Source organism: Oenanthe melanoleuca, chromosome 17 (assembly GCF_029582105.1).
Source record: "Oenanthe melanoleuca isolate GR-GAL-2019-014 chromosome 17, OMel1.0, whole genome shotgun sequence".
NCBI lineage: Eukaryota > Metazoa > Chordata > Aves > Passeriformes > Muscicapidae > Oenanthe > Oenanthe melanoleuca.
The window spans coordinates 10728232-10749183 of record NC_079350.1 but is presented as its reverse complement, the minus strand read 5'-3'; the positions used below and the strand labels follow the sequence as shown (position 1 = coordinate 10749183).

Genomic DNA, 20952 nt, shown 5'->3' with positions numbered 1-20952 from the left:
CCACGGGAAGGGGATTCTCCCACGTGAGAAGGACTAACCAGAAAGAAGATGACTTGCTGGGAACAGCACTTCTGAAAGGCACACGCTGCCAAGCAATCCCTGTTTCCAGGAGCACGGTAACGACGTGCTCCGGACCAAAGGGCCCATGCCTGGGAGACACGGGGAGCTCAAGGCAGGTGCAGGACACAGGACACAGTGACACGGACGTGGAACAGACAGTGACACGGGTGTGGAACACGACAGTGACACGGGTGTGGAACATGCAGTGACACGGACGTGGAACACGCAGTGACACGGACGTGGAACACGCAGTGACACGGACGTGGAACACGCAGTGACACGGACGTGGAACAGTGACACGGACGTGGAACACGGCAGTGACACGGGTGTAGAACAGTGACACGGATGTGGAACACGCAGTGACACGGACGTGGAACACGCAGTGACACGGGTGTAGAACAGACAGTGACACGGATGTGGAACACGCAGTGACACGGACATGGAACAGGCAGTGACACGGACGTGGAACACGGCAGTGACACGGGTGTGGAACAGTGACACGGGTGTAGAACAGGCAGTGACACGGATGTGGAACACGCAGGGACACGGATGTGGAACACGCAGGGACACGGATGTGGAACACGCAGTGACACGGGTGTGGAACACGCAGTGACACGGATGTGGAACACGCAGTGACACGGATGTGGAACACGCAGTGACACGGGTGTAGAACACGCAGGGACACGGATGTGGAACACGCAGTGACACGGATGTGGAACAGGCAGTGACACGGGTGTAGAACAGACAGTGACACGGATGTGGAACAGGCAGTGACACGGGTGTAGAACAGACAGGGACACGGATGTGGAACACGCAGTGACACGGATGTGGAACATGCAGGGACACGGATGTGGAACACGCAGGGACACGGCTGCTGACAGGGGGCAGCTCCAGCTGCTGCCCTGCCCTGCCCTGCCCGGGATCTCTCACCTGTTCAGGTTGTCAATGAGGTCCCGCACGTCGCCGGGCAGGATGACCCGGTGCTCCCCCATGTCCCGGTAATTCCCAAGCACGCACACTGGAACGTGGGTCGGCACTTTGGGAAGCTCCCTCAGAATATAGTTAAATGTCCTTCACCAGAGGGAAGAGAGAGAGGCAGATGAGTGGGAACATCCTTCTGCTAGCAGTTTGTGCACAAATCACAAAGAAAAAAAAACAAACAAGATTTTTTGTTCCCCAAATCCTTCCAAGTCTGTGGCTTCTTTACGCCGTCAGAGAAATATATTAACCCTCAATATGTTTGGATGATTCTTTATCTAAAAACAACTTTAAAAGCTTGATAATCCAATTTCACCAGAACCCTCATATCTCCTACAGGAATCTCAGTCCTGCAAAACAGTGTGGGGTCAGCAGAAGAAAAGCATTTCCTCCGTTCAGCTGTCTACAGGCTCACTGACCCACACCAAACCTGAACATCACCAGCCTAATTATAAAACAGGAGCTCTCACCCCCTCCTCTTTCCACTCTGGTTTCCTTATCTCTCTCACCCTCCTCAGACGTGCAAAATCAAGCTCATTACTTCCGCAGATTAATTCAGCTTGGGGCCTCTAAATAATCCTTAGTAATACCAGTTTCTTGGGAACTTCTCACTAGCATCCTCCTTTCCCTTGTGTTCTGGGGAGCAGGGGTTTGCAACATGCACTTAGCACCTGTGATAGCACTAATTATCAGTCTAAAGCAGCAGCATATCAGCAATTGCAGCACACAACCCACTGGGACACTATTTGTTCAAAACAAGCCCAGGAGAGGAGTGTATTAAAAGCCATGTCACAAGATAAAGCTTTTGTTTTAAAGGATACAAGCTTGCTTCAACTCGTTAGGCTGGTTATCAGCTTCCAAATGGGAATCTGGAAATCTAGAAGTCATTTGTTTTGCCTGAACAAGGGAGAATCACATGGTGCCAGTAAAAGTCTCTTACCACTGCTTGGTGATGTCAAACATCATCACTACACCATTGCAGTTCTTATACACATCCAAGAACTCTGCATCCAGAGCCATTTCCGATTCTGCCTGGGGAAATAAAGGCAAAGAAGCAGTAAATAACTGGATTCAACTTCAGGCTGATACAGAACACAATGGGTACAGTACTGACTGGGCAAAGTTCCTAAAGTGACAACCACTGTAAGTGGTACAGTGGATTTCACACTATTATAATTGAAATAAGATACTTGGTGGTTCCCAGCTTCTATTTCCCATAGAAACAGGATGTAGACCACAGAGTGGAGGACAGAGGACACAGCTCCCATTCCATCTTTTTCCTGACCCAGATATTGGCTCTACTCCTAATGCTTCTGGTGTCCAAAAGTAGGAGGCAGTTTCTCCCGTGGAGGGCTGACAGGATTAGTACCTGATTGGCTTTTCATCATTTTGACTCTGCATGCTTCTAAGTCCAGATAGTACTGGTCCCAGCTCAGTCTCCATGGCTCCTGTTGGAATTTGGTGTCCCTGGAACAATTCTCACTCATTTCCCAGGAGTGGAAAATGCACCCCCATTTGCAGAGGAAGAAGCAGCTGTGGCAACTGTCCTCCTTTTTCCATGGCAGAATATTTTGAGGAACATTCTCCTCATCTGAGCCTGAGCAGATGGGCACCAGTTAGAGTATAACAGCCCAACTCTGAGGAACAGCCAGAGCAGGGCATCAAGTCACTTCTTCAGGCACCACAAGAAGACCCTGACAAAAGGAGTTTCTGCCTCTGCCATGGGCAGACAAAGCTGCTGAGCAAACATCTGGGGCATCATCATTCCCAGTGACAGAATGGAAAGCAGCAGTGAAGTTGCAGTGAGGGCAGGAGCACAAGGAGTTCAGGAGGGCTGAAGTGCACAAAGCAAAACATGAAGAACATCAGGGATCCTACTGTCCCTCACCCATCTGCCAGGCTGGCCTTAGAGCAGGAACAAATAGAGAACTTGCTCCCCACGGACCAAAGTGGACAAGAGGCCTCAGACCTCTGAATTCTAGGTGACTCACCTCCTGAGGGTCATTCTCCAGTTTCAAACCATCTCCTCGTTTTTTGCATTTTCCTTAAAAAGAATTGTAAAAAAACATAAAAAGCATTACACTGGAAAAGAACTGGAGGATGGGTCTGGACAGATGCACAGCAGTTGGAACATAGCCTTAAAGCAGATCCTACTTCTACTGTAAGCCTGGGGGATGAGGAGGGGTGGGACAGGCATGCCTTGCTGAAGAATCCCAGCTAGCCTATTCATAAATGAACAGTAAAGCAACCCAAAGACAACTTATGCAATAAGAAATCCAAGAGAAATGAGATAAACTGTGGGAAATGAGCTGTGCAGATGGAGAGACAGCCTACATGTTCTCCAAATGCCTGAGCCAGAGGGTCAGGTCTGGCCATCACTAGTGAAGGTGCAGAAAAGAAATCCTCCAGAAGCACCACCCAAAGCACACAAAAATAAGCCAGGGAGCAGGGTACAATTCTGATTAGGCTCCCAGAAAAGTGCAAGAAGTAATATGCCTAACATTTGTAGAAGACACTAGAGACTGGCCCTGCAGCCCCACAGCCATGGTTCCATCTGCAGGAATCTAGAGGTTTCTCTCCAACTCATCTGCTTCCTCTTAAGGCAGTTAAAGGGCAGCCCCTGAGGCTTCTCTCTTTCCTTACAGCTTAGGGAAGCATTTTCTGACATCTTAAAGTACCACTGGCATTTAACTCAGCACCCCAGAAAGTGAGTGTTTACAAACTTGAGCCTCCCTGAAAACCTTGTGTAAAATCAATTACACAATAATTTCCAAATCTTATAGCCTGCAGTCTCAGCAGAGAGGTGTATCTGTACTTATGATTATCAGATGGCTATATCATGGCCATCAGCTGACATGATTTTCTGGTAGACAAATGGCTCTAAGGATTGCCAGGAGTCCCAACATCTTCTGTCACCTACAGCCAAAGAGGTTTAGTGTGGATACACCATGAAAAAACCTGGCCTTTGGTTTAAACTGAATGTTCTGAGTTTACAGAATTTTATCAATGATAAGCACTGGACAAAGAATAACCCTACAAGATTAGGAGTTATGTTTGGCAGATATCATGTATCTCCCAGATGTAAGTCACAGCAGTTAAGAAGTGTACTTTTGAAATAACTTTGTTGTGTATTTTCCTAGTCCAATTATCAAGAGTTAACCAAATTATACTGGCACAATCTTGGAATTCCTTCCCATCACTTCTAGAAATTTCCTGTGTTGCTGAAAACAGAAGGTGCTGGAAGTTCAGATGCACCTGCAAAAACCCTCCCACTGACTCCATAAAACTGTCTAACACTGAGGACCAAAATAGCTTCTACCAGCTTTTAACTCTGCTGAATCACATGTGGAATTCAGGGTTCTGCCAGATGCTGCATGTGAAACAGGGTTTGTTTTTCCTGCACACTGCTCAAGGATAAACAGTAAGAAAATACAGTTATTCAGAAAATTTATTTAACACTGCAGGTTACAGCAGGCAATTCTGGTTGGTGCTTCTGTGCTTCACTGCACATGCCACCTTACTGCTGACATCTGAAAGTAGCAGAATTATTAATCCTGATCCCTCCTCATTTGGGCAATGTGCTTCCCTGAGGGATCCAACTATGGGCTCTGATTCTTCCCATGCAGCTGAAGGGATGTATAAGCCATGCATGCCTTTTCCCACTTTAATTCAACTCATTTCAAGTCAGTGACATTTGTGTGGCTTCCCTGAATATCCAAACATCACTATTTCTGCAGCCACTGCTAAATTATGCTTGGCATGACCTAAATTTCTAGGTATTAAAAGAGAAGCCCAAGCAACCACAAGTACTCTCCATCATTCCTCCCATCCTGAGTAATCAAGGTGTCTGTCTAACCTGGGCACATTTACAGTCAATGCTTTGAGACAGCATATACAACCCCCACAGCTCTCCCTGCTCATGGTTTTCTGTGTGTATCCTGAGGAATGAGTAATATTCTCACATGCTCCTCATCAGTGCTGCAAAGGAGGTCACCTCAAAGGAGTCATAGAGCTGCAAAGCGCATGTGTGCACAGATTCATGCACAGCTTCTATTTCTGGAGCCCAAATGGCAGGATGAACCAGACAAAGATAAGATCTATGCAGCAAAAAGATGTAATTCAGCCTGTACAGGCAAGGACACAGTGAGGACTGTGTCACTGTATGCATGAGGTCCAGATTTGGAGGTTGTACTGATGTGCAATGGAGGAGCTTCAATCAGAAAACATGGGCATTCATGCTGCAGTGGCTCAGGCCCTCTCCCTAGAACAAGGGCTGCCCCTCATTTACAGGTATAAGAGCAACACTGGCACTAAATACCCTTGGCAGCACTCCCTGGAGTCTACAGAACAGCTCCTACTGGACACTGGGGTTGTGACCATCACTTGAGTCTCTGCAGCAGTATGTACTGCCAGTTTTGCTGCAGGATGGAAGGATTCAGTTCAGCTTGCCAACAAAATGCAGTCCACCAGGTAAGGGGGCCACTTCCCTCCACCAGTCAAAAATACAATCTGGAATATATGCATCCCTTGTGTTATCTAACTTGGGACATCAGAAAATAATAGAATTATGAATTCTGATCTTTCCTTCTTCTTGCAGCACATGTCTGGCAGGCAGAGGGGTAAAGGTACAACAAGGAGGAAAGGAATCTTCAATACAAGGGAAAGTGTTTATCTTGTGGGCAACAGAAAAAAATATGGTTTGATGCCTTCAGTCATGTATCAGAAAATATTTGGGAACCAAAGTGGCAGAGGTTATAAGACAGGAATTCACAACTGTTCCTGAATCCCCTGCATTCAAGCAGCTTCTCTGCATTCAGGATCTGTTATAGCTTTATGACTTGCAGCAGTTACACAACTTGCTGCTAAGCCAGAAAGATGAGTCAGGATTGTGACTTTTGCTAAGAGAGATCCTTCCTGTGCCCTGTCAGTTCTGAGAGCAGCAAAGGAGATGATATTTACTATACACAAAATCCAATACAATCCACGGCTGGAGGCAAGCTCATCTTGGGAAGATTTTAACAAATGGCAGTTTTCCAGACATGATCCCAGCTCCCTGAGCAGGCCCAAGGAGAATGCAGCTGGCAGCATGGAAGGCTGGACTCCAGGGAGTCTGCATATTTAAAAAAAGAAACCCAAAGAAAAGAAATTTTAAAATCCCAGGAACAAGCCAAGAGGAGCAGCACAGTCTGGCAGCTGCCATTTTCCACTGCCTCACCACACTAACCAACCTCACCACTTTTAAGCTTTCACAACAAATCTCCCCAGATTTCCAAATTATCATCTGGATGCTAAATAACCAGTACTAAGCTAAGTCACCATCCAGGCAGGGCCAGCAGAGCTGCCTCTGCATCCCAGTGGATTCTGGAGGGAAAATTCATATTGCTGAACCAGCAAGGATGGGGAGCACACCTCTAAGGAGCACCAGGAGAAACACAACTCAGGAAAATCACTTTACTTTAGCCCAGAAATTCACATCAAGTTTTCAGGGCGCAAGTCCTGCAATTCCTGTGACTGCAGAACAGCAGCACTGCTCAGCAGGGGAGAGCCCAAAGATGCTTTACAGAACTGAAGCTGAAAACTGCAGTTCATGCAGCATTACATAAGCATTACTTAAGCTATAACCCACATCAGGGCTTTCAACACAGTTTCTCATTTAATTTAAACAGAGACCTCCTAATTTCCTTTGAAAATGAAATGGGGAAATGCTAGCAAAAGAATTTTAGCCTGGAAAACTTTATGTTGAAATGTGTGTTCAGAACATGCATTTTTTGACTGTTTCAAATCTAGTCTGATAAATGCAGTGTTCTGCCCAACTCTAAATATGCACACAAACCAGGATCTGGTAGGGAAGGGGAAAAAAAAAAATAAATAAAAAAAAAAATAATAATAAAGGGATCAGGTGTTGTCAGCACTATGCTACAGGAGCACTGGATACTTTACTACTGCAAGTCTACAGTCCAGTGTGGCTCTCACCCAAAGCATGACGAAGCAGGATTTTTTGTCCTAAGCATACAGAAGGAAAACAAAAATATTATAATATTAGGATGAAAGTTAGATATGAGTAAGCTCTTGATGTTTAATACAAACATTTTCCTAAAGCTATGTTTATCAGGAATCCACAATACTATGGAAATAAGAAAGGATTTGATTCCATTAACATCATGATGATCTGATTTTTATAATGCACTGACTGAGCACAACTGATTGCAAAAAAATATGTATCTGTGGTCCATAAGTACAGATCTTAACAGAATGAGTTTTATTTTCAAAGAATATAAAGTGAAGAGCATCCTTTAAGATGTCCAACATAGGCTCTGCTGTCAAAAATTAAAGCTGGACCAGAAGAGCTGTTATCAACATCTGTGCATAGCACATCCTGTCCCCTTCTCCAAAAAAACAAGTCTCTAGTTGAGAAGATGACTCTGCTCAGAGAAACCATTCACAGAAATAAATGCTGGAACCACATGATTCCCAAATTAAATGTCTATCTATTCACACCAAAGCTGCAAGGCAGCGAGAGCACAGATGTTTTGCTCAGATTCCAGCCCTCCACTTGTTATCCCACAATCTGAAAGCCAAACTGTAATCAGACTGACTTCAGCAGTAACTCTGGCCTTAGCACGGTTTTGTCTACCCTACGAAAATTGAAGCTTAAAACACTAAAAAGATAAAGTGCTCAAGATTTCAATTTAAAGTTCCTGGCTCAAGTTTTCCCTGAATACTCCATGAGGTATCTGAACTAGAGGTGCTACCACTAACTGTCCTTCTTTTACCCCCATTTTGAATACAGTTCAGCTAACATGAAAAATGACATTTCTCCTTTTTCCACTCCCTATTGTACTTGTAGTTTTTGGTGTAGCACAGGTGTAAGCTGCACAAGTGGTGTCTCTGAGACACATTCTGCTGAGGAATGCCTGAGAGCCAAGGCTACAGGGAAAGCAGCACCAGACAAACCATCCAAGTTTGAGTTTTTGTGGTCAACAAACCTGGAAGACACCAATCAAGAAGCATCACTCACAGAGCAAGAACTGCCTACCTGTGCAACTGCTTTCCTGACCATACTCATACACTAAACCAGGAGACTGGCTGGTACGAAATGCCTCTTAGAAGCCAAACAACATCTGCATTTGGGGCTACAGAATGGGCTGTGGTGATTTACATCTGGACCCCAACCCCTTCCAGGAACAGATCCCACTGCACCCAGACTGTGTCTTCACAGATGTTTTGGGATTTGGTTTTGCTCTTTATAAAACAAAAGTTTATACTCTGACAGAAATTGAAAACTACTGAAAAATGTATCTATATATCATAAAATTTTCCTTGGCTAAGCATTTAGAAAAGGTTTTGGAATGCACATATTGCATTTTCTATCCTAATGAATGTAAGTAATTGGCTGCTCTTTCATCCTTCCCCCCCTGCATACATTACCCATTGCAGCTATGGTTTTACCAATTTAACAGTAGAATGCCTTCATAAAAGCAGCTCAACAAGAACTTTTATAATCAAAACAAGGAACTTAAAACCTGTCTAAACATACAGGAAACCACAAAGAAGAGAAGGTGAAGTTTATTTTAAAGCTCAGAGAATTGGAATACACAGAGCAGCAGGAGCTTAATCTGTCACAAGCATGTGGAACAATGCTTCTGAACACTGGGCTTGATCTGAAGTTCAGATTCCAGATAATGGGTTCCAGGCATAGGGGACTCACCTCACCTTTCCTTATTCTTTCAGGAAGTGATATAATAAATACAGATTTTTTTAAAAGCAGAAGCAAGCCTTTCTGAATTCCATGTAAGTTTTTAATTAAAATTGAGAAAGAACAATGAATCTCCATTAGAAATAAAGTTATAAATCTTACCTTTGTCCACTACATCCCAGACTTCAACTTTCACAATGTCATCAGTGGCTGGAAGCACAATAGAACACAAAGGGTTTGAAGGTTTCAGTAAAACACCCATCACTCAGCCCAACCCAATGCCAACATGGATGAATGTCAAAGCATAGGAATGTCAAAAGAAAAGCAAATTCTGTGCAAGAAGAAAATCTAACCACAAGAAGGCAGAGAGCTGTTGAAGTTGCAAGCTGTCCAAAACCATGCCATCTAAAGAACTTCATAAACACTCTTAGTCACAAAAGTGATGGCTGGATTTCCTTGCTGGTTCATGGCAGGTTTGAAGCACGTTGTATTTTGCATAGACTCTTTTCATAACATACAGAGATTTACAAAGCCTTTCAAAAAACATAAAAATCTAATTTTGAAGATAAAGTCTGGTTTATAAACAAGGCATACAACTGGCAAAAGGAATACACACATTTAGAAAGATCAATTGTGGCATTTCCATGTAAATATGACATCCAGTCAGCTGCAGTCCTGCAGCTACAGAAATCCAGTCTCTCCAATCTGGGTGCATTTTGTGAAAAATAAGGTCTCACTAGTAATTTTGCTTCCTATTGAGCTGCAGCATCAATAAATCACAACCAGCAACATCTATTTGAGTTGCTAAAATCTGAAGCAAGGCATGCAGAATTCTAACTCCAGTGATTGCTGGTACCCACAGGCAGCCAATTCACGGTCAGGTGGCCTGAAGGTTGTGCAGCTCTGGTTCAATGTTTCCATGGAATCCAAATAAGCACTCTGAATTTCAGGAGGTTGTTCCAAGAAACAGCTGCTTTTTGGAAATGTTAAAGGCTTTGAAGCAAAAGCTTGTACTTGGAGCAGCTCTGAACAAAAAAGCTGGAATAGGAGGACAATGCTGCAGAGTAGAAAATAACACCACAGGATGGCATGAGAGTTTATCTAAGTGCCATTACCAAACCAGGAAGCATTTTCTATACAGAACTCACTCTTGGCTTAGTTAAATGTTTCAAAATATTGTACAGACAGATTATGAATAAAGGAAAACTTTGAACCTTTGCTTCTGGAGAAAGACCTTTTTTTACATTTAGACATGAAGCAAAATCAGCCTCTGTATTCCTCACAGTAATTCCTGCTTACCTTCCCATGTGTCAGCTGGGCAGAAGGCACTGGGTGAAAAGGAGACTCCCCTGGGTCAGCCCAGGCAGTGCCTTGCAGGACTGAAAGCACATGGGAGTACAGCACCCTCAGCCCAAAAACTTCTGCTCAAACCACTGCATCCCACTAATTAAGTCAGTCCCTGAATATTTCCACAGATAATCAAACCAGGTAGGCTGAAGTCCAACCTGTGCATCACTCACCTGGCAGCCAGCCGAGCCAGCTCCCCCTGCCAGGCACTGCACTGCAGGAGCTCTCCCTGTGCCCCTGCAGGTGCTGGGACACAGATCAGCCACGGGAGGTCTGCCCCTGACTCCTGCCCTGCAGCTCACAAGCAATCCCAGTGCCTCCCCACAGTCAAGGCTTGCTGCAAAAGCACAGGAGATATTTGCCTTCCCCGAGTTTTGCACGGGCTCAGGAGCAGCCCAGGAGGCTGCTTGTTCTTTCCAGAAGTGCCACGTGAAGCAGTACATCAGGATTAACAGTGCAGAGAAGTGAGCCCTTGGGGTGACCCAGGGCCTAGCACAGGCACTTTGCTCCTGAGATCTCCACCTCCTTCCCAGAAGCCAAACATGCCCTCAGTTATGGTGTGCTGGCCTGCTGAGTGATTCCCACAGAACAGACACCCTGCTGAGCAGCAGCAGTCCTGCAACTTGGGGAGCTGAACCCCCTGACCCCACAGACTGCTTGACACCTTCTGGCTGAGGGAAAGGGCAGAATTTCTCAATGCAAACTGCATGAGACCCAGGAATTTCTACACTTTTTTTGCTTGCACACAGGCAGGAAGATCTTCCCTTTCATCAATAGTGTCATTCCTCATTATCCTGATCATGCAAGAGGATAATTGCTTTAGTGCTGCTGCTTTGGCTTTGGTGTGTGACTCACACCCAGCAGCGTCTCACCCGAAGGAGCTTTGTGGCAGCAAAAAGAAAGTCAATTTATCCTTTCACCTCCCTACCCTGGATTAGCACAAACCACAGATTAAAACACTCCAAGGATCTGTCCTGAGCTGCTATTTGAACACATACTCCACAGTCACTGGTACCCTGAACACTGCTTTCCCACAAAATGATGGAGAGCCATGAAAAGGCTCCAACTGCAAGACAGCTCATCTAAAAATAAGAATTATCACATTATGGGCAGGTTCATCACTAGGAACTCACAGGCCTCAGACATTTTTCACCCTTGTTCAATGACAGGCTTCACTTTCTATGCTCTGGATCATAAATCCTACAGTGCAAAGCAACTCTGCCATCCCTCATTCCCATCCCTCAGACATTCAAAGGATCTGAGCACAACTATTTGTCAATTTTTATTTCAGACTCCTTTTCTCAGGCTGCCAAACAGAGAATAAAATTCGTGACCAGTATAACCCAAAAAAGTGTTCCTTAGGGTCAGGAACGGCAATTCCTTACTTGGAAAAAATTACAAATACCCATTACAATTGGCACAGAAAAGCAACTTTGTTCATTCTGAACAAGAAGTAACCCAGATTCTGCTACCTTTATTAATTCCTCCACTATAAAATTTCTGAATGATACATTTTGCATCTAAAATGGAATTCTTCTAAGACAAGGCAGTGTAAGAATCCTTCAATATTTGACAGCAATTTAATTACCACCTGTAAATATTTGCCATCAACTACCTCATAATGTTTATTCAAGGTAGCCTGAGAGCATGAACATAGGAAAAACAAACTTTATTTTTCCTCTACAGATTAATGTGGCCAATAGGGCAGGATTTAGACCTGAACCAAATACTCTGAAGGCTCACATCATCAGCTGTGAATGGAAATTTTTCACAGCAGGAAACAGACTTTACAATGTCTTTAAAATGGGGGTTACTTTTTGAAAGGTATCTTAAGAAAGTAAATGAAAAATTTCCTACATTTGTGGGAATTATTACTAAGACAGTAGTACAGCACTTACAATGTAAAAGAAACACAAATGAAAGCCACAGCTTCAGATATAGCCTTACAGATAATTTTACAAGGTCAGCAACACTTCACCTTGAGAAAAGACCATCAGCAACTGTGTCAGCTCTGGCTGGAGAGCTCTACAGAAATGCAGCAACCCAAGGTTAGAAATGGGCTCTAGAAATAACCTATACACCTGTGGGTCTCAGCACACAGCGAAGCCAGCCTCAGGTGTAGGTGTTTTCTACCCAGGATTGCATCAGTGTTGAAAAAGCAGTGCCTGAGCCTTGGCTCAGGGAAAGAAATGCAGACAGGTAAGATGACTGATCTTCCTCCAAACACCTTTTTGCATACACACACTTTGTACTTGTTTGTGGATACAGTTAGATATGAATAAAGCTCCTAAAATAAATGCCAGACTCCCAGGCTGTATCCAACACAAGTGTTGTGTTACCTGCAGCCATCAGAAAGGAAGTGCAACTCTGATGCTTTAACCCATGACACTGCAGAAAGCCACAATTAACACTCAGTGCATTCTTTACACTTGAGTATCTAGGAAAGAGAAATTTTATTTCTTACTCTGATCTAAGTCTGTTTAGGCTGAAGCATTCAAATTTGATGTTGGAGATAGTTTCCACCATCTAACTTGTAAGCTCTGTGTTCATTCCTCAGTAACTGATGTGCTGACATCCTGAGAGAAAGGCAGAGGAGTGAGGGGAAGGATGCCACAGCTAACATACACCATGCCAGAGGTTTGGCTGCAGATGGGAAACACCTCTGTGTGGCCACAAAGTTTTCAAATACTTTGACCACCTATTAAACACTTCCTTTGAATTGTGGTTTCCATGAACATATTCTTTAGCACTTATAACATAGAACGTCTGACAAAATTAAAAACATGACTGAGAAACTATGAATAATAAATTAAAGAGAGTGATGAGAGACATTTTGTCTAATAAACAGACAGAGAAGAAAAAAGCAAATGAGGCTGCAGTGGAATTTCCTGCCCCAAGGCACCATCCCATGACTGTCACTCCCTCCACCCTCTTCCATCTTACTTTTGTAATTCCAGTGGATGCTGGTGACTTGGATCTCCTGAGTTGGAATATATTCCTCAATAAATTTCTTTCCCTGCAGTCGGTGCCAGAGTGTGGTTTTCCCAGTGTTCCTGTCCCCTCGGATGACAATTTTCACTGGAGAAAAGAGCAAGCAGACAAATAAAGTGATTAAACACAACCTAAAGAATGCTGTGAAAGCACGCTAACTTTTTGCAAGCATTATTCAGATGTAATTAGTTCTCCCAAACTACACAGGCACGGAGGGGGCTGTTAGAAAACACGAGGCTCAGTCATTTAAATCAGTGTTTATTCAGTAACTCACACCAGCTCAGCAGAATGAACCAACAGCAGGGTTAAATCTTCAGAATCTGCACAACTCCAGCCAGCTGAGCCTCTGCTCTGTGATGGACACACCTGACCCCTTAAGCAAACCAGCTGCAGTTTGGTTCAGGCTTTAAAGGAAGCAAAGGCCTGAGCCATGGCTGGACCAAGAATTCCTTGGGAAAGACAGAGAGGAGCAGTGACACAGGCAGCATTGGTGCACATGAGTTTGGAACATCACACCAACCATGGATTAACACAAGAGTATCAGGTGGCTTTTCCAAAGCTCGTTTATCAAGAAACAAAGAAAGACTGAGCACAAGGAGTCTCCTGCACGCCCTTCCCACTGAATGCAATCAGACCATGAGTCCCTGTGTTATGTTACCAACACGACAGATGGGATGAGCCCTCCCCACGGAGTGGCTGCACGGTGGGGATCTCCCCTGAAGCTGGGACACCTCTTTAACTTCTCCTTGAGGGAGAGACCTTTTACCCCTGACAGATCAGGAGTCTAATCCAAGCTCTTTCTAAACTGTGGCTCGACTGTCTGCCTGTGAGTCCCCCCTTCAACTGGAACACCTCCCTAGGTCTGATGGCCCTTACCTCAGAAGAAAATATCCCTCCTTGCCCAGCAGATCTTCAGTAAGGAACTGATGGCATGTGGAATTAATACTGATGAAATTGATACTCAGTGTTAAATATTATAAACCCTGTATAGATAATTCCATTAGACATAAACTGTCCAAGTCCAAGTCTGAAACCAAGACTGGACCCAGAAGCGTCTAAGCTCCATCAGGAGTTTAGAAAGGGGGTCCTCCTCTATAATTTCCCTTTCTCCTTAAACACTTCTCATGCCTTGAGAGAACAGAAACAAGGAATGATTGAGGTTGGAAAGGACCTTCAAGATCAACTGTTCCAACATTCCCTCAGCACTACCAAGGCTACCAGTAAACCATGTCCCCAGGTGCCACATCCATGTGGTTTTTAAATCCCTCCAGGGCTGGGGACTCCACCACTGCCCCGAGCAGCCTGTGACAGGGCTGCACAGCCCTTTCTGTGAAGAAATTTTCCCTAATAGCCAATCTAAACCTCCACATATGCAACTTGAGGTTGCTTCCCCTCCTGTTACTTGTTACTTGCTAGAAGCTGACCCTTACCTGGCTACAACCTCCTGTCACCAGGCCCTTGTGTTGGTTGCTTCAGTTTAGGCAGAAACTCTTTCAAACTCTTCCAAGGAAAGCAAGTGTTCAAAATATCAAAGATTGTAGCAACTGATATAATGAATTTTCCAGAGTCAATTCAAATGTTATCTTGTTCTTTCTGAAAACACTATCTATTATTTTCTAAATTTTCTGTTACATTGTGGAATTTTTTTTTAATGCCATCTTTGTTTTTACTGGCAACCGTAGGACTACTGGAAAACCTAAGCTTACCAAAATGGATTTTTATTCTTGTGTTTTGATTTGGAGCTATGAACCCCTGGAAAATGGGCCACCTCACAGACATCTAATGGCAGTCAGGTGATTAGCATTAGGTTGTGCATCATCATTTGGGCAAGGAGATCTGAGACAGAAGGCTGCCTTCTGCTGCAGTTCAGCAGCTGCTGCAGGCATTTCAGACAAGATCTGAAGGGGTCATCTTAAAGATAAAGCACACAAAGTCTGTGGAGGAATTCCATCTATTGCTGCAGTTCCACTGTGCTTTTGTTGTAGTACACAGAGGTTTATTCTTTTTCAGAGCTGTTTATTTTTTTCAAAATTACTTACCACACCAGGATAATACAGGCAAAAATGAACACAGTATGTACAGGCTGACTTCACTTAAAGATCCCAGAGCACCTCTGCAGACACAAGAAACCAGTTCTGCACTTCTTGTCACCTTGTGTATGATTGTTTTCTACTTACAGATGGTAAGACAATCAATAGAAAATGCCCTTGATTTTCTGGAATCATGAAGTCCGTGGCACAGGCAAAATTTGTCCCCTTTCAAACCCAAACCTTTCCAAATGCTCTCACTGCCTGACCTAAAATGTTCAAATTCATATCCCATCCCCACCCCCCCGCCCCGAATGCAGCATGAGATACTAAAAACAGTGAGTTTTAAGGGACAAACAGACCTTTCCTTAAAGAGTCAGGCTGCTCTCAAGGTGCACTTCCAGGATCACTACCAGATGATAAAGCTGTGAGCTCTTCCCAGAAGGGACAGTCTTTCCTCATGCCAACACCATTTTTTATGCACTTAAACATGGAACTGAATCAAGAAACTGAACTGGCTGAGAAATAACCACAAAATTATCCATTTTCAGTTATGTTCTCTAGCTCCAGTGCCCAGCTGAATGAGCAGTGTGAGCAGTACATGGGAAGCACAGTTGGAGTGCAAGGGAATCTCCCTCCCAGCCCTAATCAGCTCACATTTAGATCAGTGCAAGGTGCTTGTGGCACCACATGCTCAGTCTGAGCAGGTCCAAGGGCCCCTTCCAGCTCCAGCACTCTCCATTAGGACCTCTCTTCTCCTACATAGTGCACAAGTTCTCACTGACTCTTTTCCTGAAGAAAGAAAAAGTCTTTAAAAACAGAACAGGAAGAAGACAGGTGACACAAATCGCTTTTAGCAAAGTCTGTATTTGGGACTTTGGCAGGTGTGCTCAGTGACAGGCACCTGCAAGGCAGGAAGGCCTGAGTGAGCTTCCAAGCACAGCCAGGCTGGGCTGTGGCTGAATGTGGAAAGAGGAACAGTAATTATAGGTGAGGTTAATACTATTAAGTAAAACTGTTGCCTTATTTTGATTTGAAGTAAAATCAGTACTTACTGCAAACAGCCAGAGGATTGTAGCAAAGACAGAATTATCTGTGAAAAGAAGGGCAGGGATGGGGAATAGATTAAGAGGCAAGGAAAAAGCTAAACAAATCACTTTATTAATATTTCATTGCATCAGGAAAACTAGAGAGATTTCCATTCTCCAGATGGGGAAACGAAAGCAGAGCAGCAATGAAAGATGATACAGGCCCAGAAAACAGGTCTGGGACCAACTAAGAACTAGAAACCAGGAATTCCCAGCTTTGCCCACATTCCTCCAGGACTCTGCAGCAAAAATCCCAAAACTAATAACCCCATGGAAAGGTTCATAACTATACCCTCATTAAGGTCTTTGGGATTTCACCTGAAATGCTTTAAGCTTGTTCTGCTGGCAAAAGCAGCACCACCTGCTCTGCAGACATTCCCAGGCACACTTCCCATAGGCACAGGCCAGCAGCAGGCAATGCAGGGCTGGCATGTGCTGCACAAACACCTGTGTCAGCCACAGGAGAAAACAAGAGAAGGTGGGAAGTGGCAGGAAGAGGAGAAGCTTGCCTTTTGGGAGTGGTGCTGAATGAAAACACTGAACAATGAGTCTGGGAACTACAACTCCAAAGCAACACAAAAGAAATAAGGGCTATAATGCTTACTAAAAAGGTACATGTGTTAATTTTGTTCTATATGGAATATGTTAGGCAGAAAAATTAACAAGGAGAGTGAGTGGGGGGAATTCTTGGAGCTACTGCCTTTGGTATCCCCACACCAGTGACTGTTCAGCTTGTGTTCCACGCACACACTGCAGGGATTTGTCAAGTGACACACAGCGTGTAAAGCCCAGAGCAAGGTTCCATGTCTGGGCAATAGAATGGATGAACATTTGGCACCTTCATTTCTTTCCTTCCTTCCCTGATCAGCAAATTCCAGGACCATTGTTTGCCCATCACTGCCCTACATAAATGGTCACGTTTGAGCACCCTGGGGCTCAAAATTAAGTTCTGCAACTGCTCCTGTAATTTGTTCAAACAAGCACTGCTGCCAAAGGGCATGAGAGCCACTTTCTTTTACTTGCTCTTGTTCCTTTCTCTCACAGGGCCAGCACAGCCCTTGGAACAGAGAACAGCCATGCAGCACACCTGATCCAGGGTACCCCAAACAGGAAAACAAGCAAGTTCTCACAAAGACTGGTTCCCCACCCCTGGGATCATGATCCTTTATAAACATTTCAGCTATGACATAAAAGGCACAGACCCACATTATTTTGAGCTCTGTGCTTTCTGAGTGCTCAGGGAACTCTGGTGTTAACTGGATGTGAACCACAGCAGCTTCAAGCAGATGGTATAGAGTGTGTTTGTCCAGGAATGCAGTATGGAAATGCTTTTGTTTTACAATAGGATGTCCCAAGCAAAGGACATGATTGCTGCCAAAGGCTGGTACTGGTCTCTGCTCTCGTAATTTCATTAGAAATCTAAACCTTCCCACCCTGCTCTTCCTTTTGAAAAGTTGACTGTGTCAGAGAGAGACTGTCCAAACAAATCATTCAGGTTCAGCTTAGTGCTCTATTCTACCCAGGGTCTGTAATCACCAGTGCCACTAAAACACCTCACAGCCTTCAGCATTACCTCAAACACAGGGCTATCTGTTACAAAATGTACCTGAGAGCTGCAGGGCTGGCACAGCAGGGGCTGCTCTGAGCCCAGGGAAGCACCTAGAGCCAGGTACAAGGCCTGTGTCCCAGCCTGCTTCATCAAGGAACAGCCCAAGGTAATCTCAGCACACTATATTTCTGGGAAGGAAACAGGTTTCACTCAGGATCTGATGCAGCAAAGAAACATTTCTGTAAAACAAATCACAGTGCCCTTTGGTTTAGGTTTAGCCAGTTTGAGGAAAACAGAGAAGCTGTAAAAATCTTTGTGCTAACGGTGGTTCCAAACCACATCCTTCACTCCTCTGCTGAATGTCAGGAATTTGTCAAGAAAGGAGAATTGGCAATGCACAGGATTTGCAGTTCTGCCCTTCCTGAGCAATGGCCCTTGTAATGACATTCCTTCACAGCCCACCTTCAACTGAGACCACCTCACCATGCTGTAACATTCCCCATCTCCCCAGTGCCATGGCTAATGGGGGTACCTGGAAGCCCTTTCGTAAGCCAGCCTGTATGTCCTATAAATATTATATAACAGTGATTCTGGGAAGAGTTACTATGGAGATTGGAAAGCTTGCCTTAAGGCAGTGACAGAAAGCTGCTGTTTTCAGCTATAAAGCAGTAACTAGAACAAAAATCCTGCTAAGACAGAGCACAAACCAAAAACCTTTCCTGAGGCAAAAAGCACTGAAGGTAGAGTTAGCATTTTTGGCTTTGCACAAATGGCCATTGGATGGCAGGTGCCCTTCCACAGATCTGGCATGATGCAGCTGCCACAGAGCAGAACTGGACCCATCCTGTGCCAGCAGGATGCAGCTGATCCCTGCTGTCTGCAGCACAAACCTCTCCTGTCTGAGAAGTCAGCTCCTGGCTGTTATATAATTCACAAGCTGGTATTAGCTACCTGATCTCCAGCACTCAGCTGCCCATGCAGCACACAGGTCTGGGCTGCGGCCACACGGAGCCTCTGCACAAACCAACAGCCTGAAACCAGCAGGTCTCCAGCAGGTATTTAAGGATGCAGTGCTGTGTTCCAAGGCAGTACTTTCATCCTCACCCCCATTTTTCACTGGAAATCCAGTCTCAACAATCACACTGCCACTTTTCACATTCAGGACTGCTTGCTAAGACATTAATTTTATAAGCTAAACAGCACTGGCATATCTGCAGATGTGCTGCTATGGATAAAAGCACCAAATGCTCTCTCTAGTAATGCAGAGCACTTTGAAACCAAAGCACAGCCGACAGCCATAATATTAAAAAAAGTAAAAAACATCCCAAAACCTAAAATGTAACTTCTCTATCACTGTTTCAGACCAAGATCCAACTGAAGCTCTATTCCTCCAACATGTATGCCTTCACAGAAATTATCCAGTGTCACGTTTACAAATCAGACTTTTTCCCACCTGCCAATCTCTCTGCCTTCTGTAATCTGCCTCCCCTGCCTGCCTGGATCCACAGACGAGCTGGTACTCACAGTGCTCTCTGGAATCAGCTCTATTTTCAGCAGGAATGACATAACTGCTGTCCCTGTCTCATAATTGTTACTTTGGGACATATTTCACATACTTGCAATGCCCTCCTGAAACACTGTATTAAAAATCACCTTTACTGAGCTGGAAGAGAAAAATGCAGCCCTAAGCCTCACCACTGAGAGGAAAAGAATTTTGAAAGCGTTCCTCGAGAAAAGAGCAAATGTATCAGTTGCAGAAAAGACAGCCAGGATGAAATGATGTACCAAGGGCACACACAGGTATTCGCTGTCCACCTTTTAATAAAGCCTGGCAGGGTTGAGCTTTTTAATAAGACTCCTACCATGCAACCACTACAGCTTAATTATAAACACTATTATGCTGCGCTGCAGGGAAGGTCACCCGGGCACTCAGGGAATTTACCCTCTTGATGCTCGAACTGACAGAAACTGCTGCACCAGGCGCTCTCTCCTGTGCCACAGCCGGCAGGCAGCGCTCAGGGACGCTGCTGCACCGCGGGTCGCGAGCCCTGCACCAAAAGATAAAAGTTTCCTACCCCTCACTCCTCCCACGAGCTCCAACATTCAATTCCAAACTTGGCTTTGAGCGAACACCCATAAAAGCACCAAGCAGCACAGAGGAAGCTCAGGCGCTCCCAGCCCCTCTGCGGTCCCCGGGCACCGCACGGGGCAGAACCAGGGCCGCCCGCCTCCCCCGGGCCGGCCGAGCCCCCCGCCCAGCGCTCCGACTCACTGTTATACTGCACTCCCTTGGCGAACCTCCTCTGCAGCGCCTGGTTCATGGACTGCAGCCCCGCGGGGATGTTTTTGTCGCGGACCGCAGCCTGGTCCGAGCCCACCAGCTTCTTCAGGGCCGAGAACATCTTCGTGGTCGCACACCTGCACGCCGGGGAACGGGCCGAGCGCGGGCTCAGGGGCCGGGCGGCCGCGGCGGAGGCACGGGGCGGCTCAGGGCTGCGGCGGGGCCGGCCCGGCCATGCGGGGCGGAGGTGTGCGGGCCCAGCCCGGCAGGAGGAAGCTGCGCCGGGGGAGCGGGGGGGGCACTATCGGGGCATGTCCCGGCGCGGGGCGGTGGAGCCGGTGCCGGGGGCCGGCGCGGGGCGGTGGGGCCGGGCTGCTCAGCCCCGCCGGGGGCCGGTGCCGAAGGCCGGGCGTGGGGAGCGGGGGCGGCGCGGGGCTCCCGCCGCCGCCATGTTGGCTCTTCCGCCTCACCGCGAGAGGCCGGGGCACGCGCGGCGCGGGTACGGCGGCCGGCGGGGGACAGAAGGGCGCGGAGCGCGGTCGCCGCGGGGACCCCCGGGAACCCTTCCCGTGAGCCCCTCTCAGGCCGAGTGCCGCCCAACCCGCCCGAGACCCCCGCAGCGTGGCCCCCATAACCCCAGTCATGCTCTGCTGGGACCCCCACAGCTCCCCAAGACTCTCGGAATGCCCTCTTGCCAGCTTCACTTCCCCCCACCCCTGACCTACGGGGGTCACGAGACCACCTCAGCATCCCTGGGAGACCACCCCCAAATCCCTCTACTCCCTTCCTGGGACCCCTGAGCCCCCTGGGACTGCCATAACCCGTGTGTCTGCTCCCGTGCCAGCCCCATTGTCCCGTGACCCTCATAACCCTGTAACTCTTCCGTGACCCCTCAGGGTCCTTTCTGACACCCCGTAACCCCGTGCTACAAACCC

General features: G+C 46.1%; 1 protein-coding gene across 3 annotated transcripts in view; it reads right to left on the bottom strand.

Annotated features, from left to right (window-relative positions):
* Nucleotides 1-20493, bottom strand: part of RABL6 (RAB, member RAS oncogene family like 6) — a 45841-nt gene extending 25348 nt beyond the window's left edge. For 2 of the 3 annotated variants that reach the window (XM_056505087.1, XM_056505086.1), the window contains exons 1-6: nucleotides 20009-20493; nucleotides 13025-13159; nucleotides 8897-8944; nucleotides 3030-3082; nucleotides 1979-2070; nucleotides 991-1131 (exon numbers count right to left, since the gene is read on the bottom strand). In XM_056505087.1, the coding sequence (XP_056361062.1) occupies nucleotides 991-1131; nucleotides 1979-2070; nucleotides 3030-3082; nucleotides 8897-8944; nucleotides 13025-13159; nucleotides 20009-20138 (599 nt within the window). In that variant the 5' untranslated portion in view covers nucleotides 20139-20493. Of the gene's footprint in view, nucleotides 1-990; nucleotides 1132-1978; nucleotides 2071-3029; nucleotides 3083-8896; nucleotides 8945-13024; nucleotides 13160-16154; nucleotides 16193-17793; nucleotides 17971-20008 lie in introns of those variants that run through there. The other variant, XM_056505088.1, reaches the window with a different exon arrangement.
* Nucleotides 20494-20952: the final 459 nt, after the last annotated feature.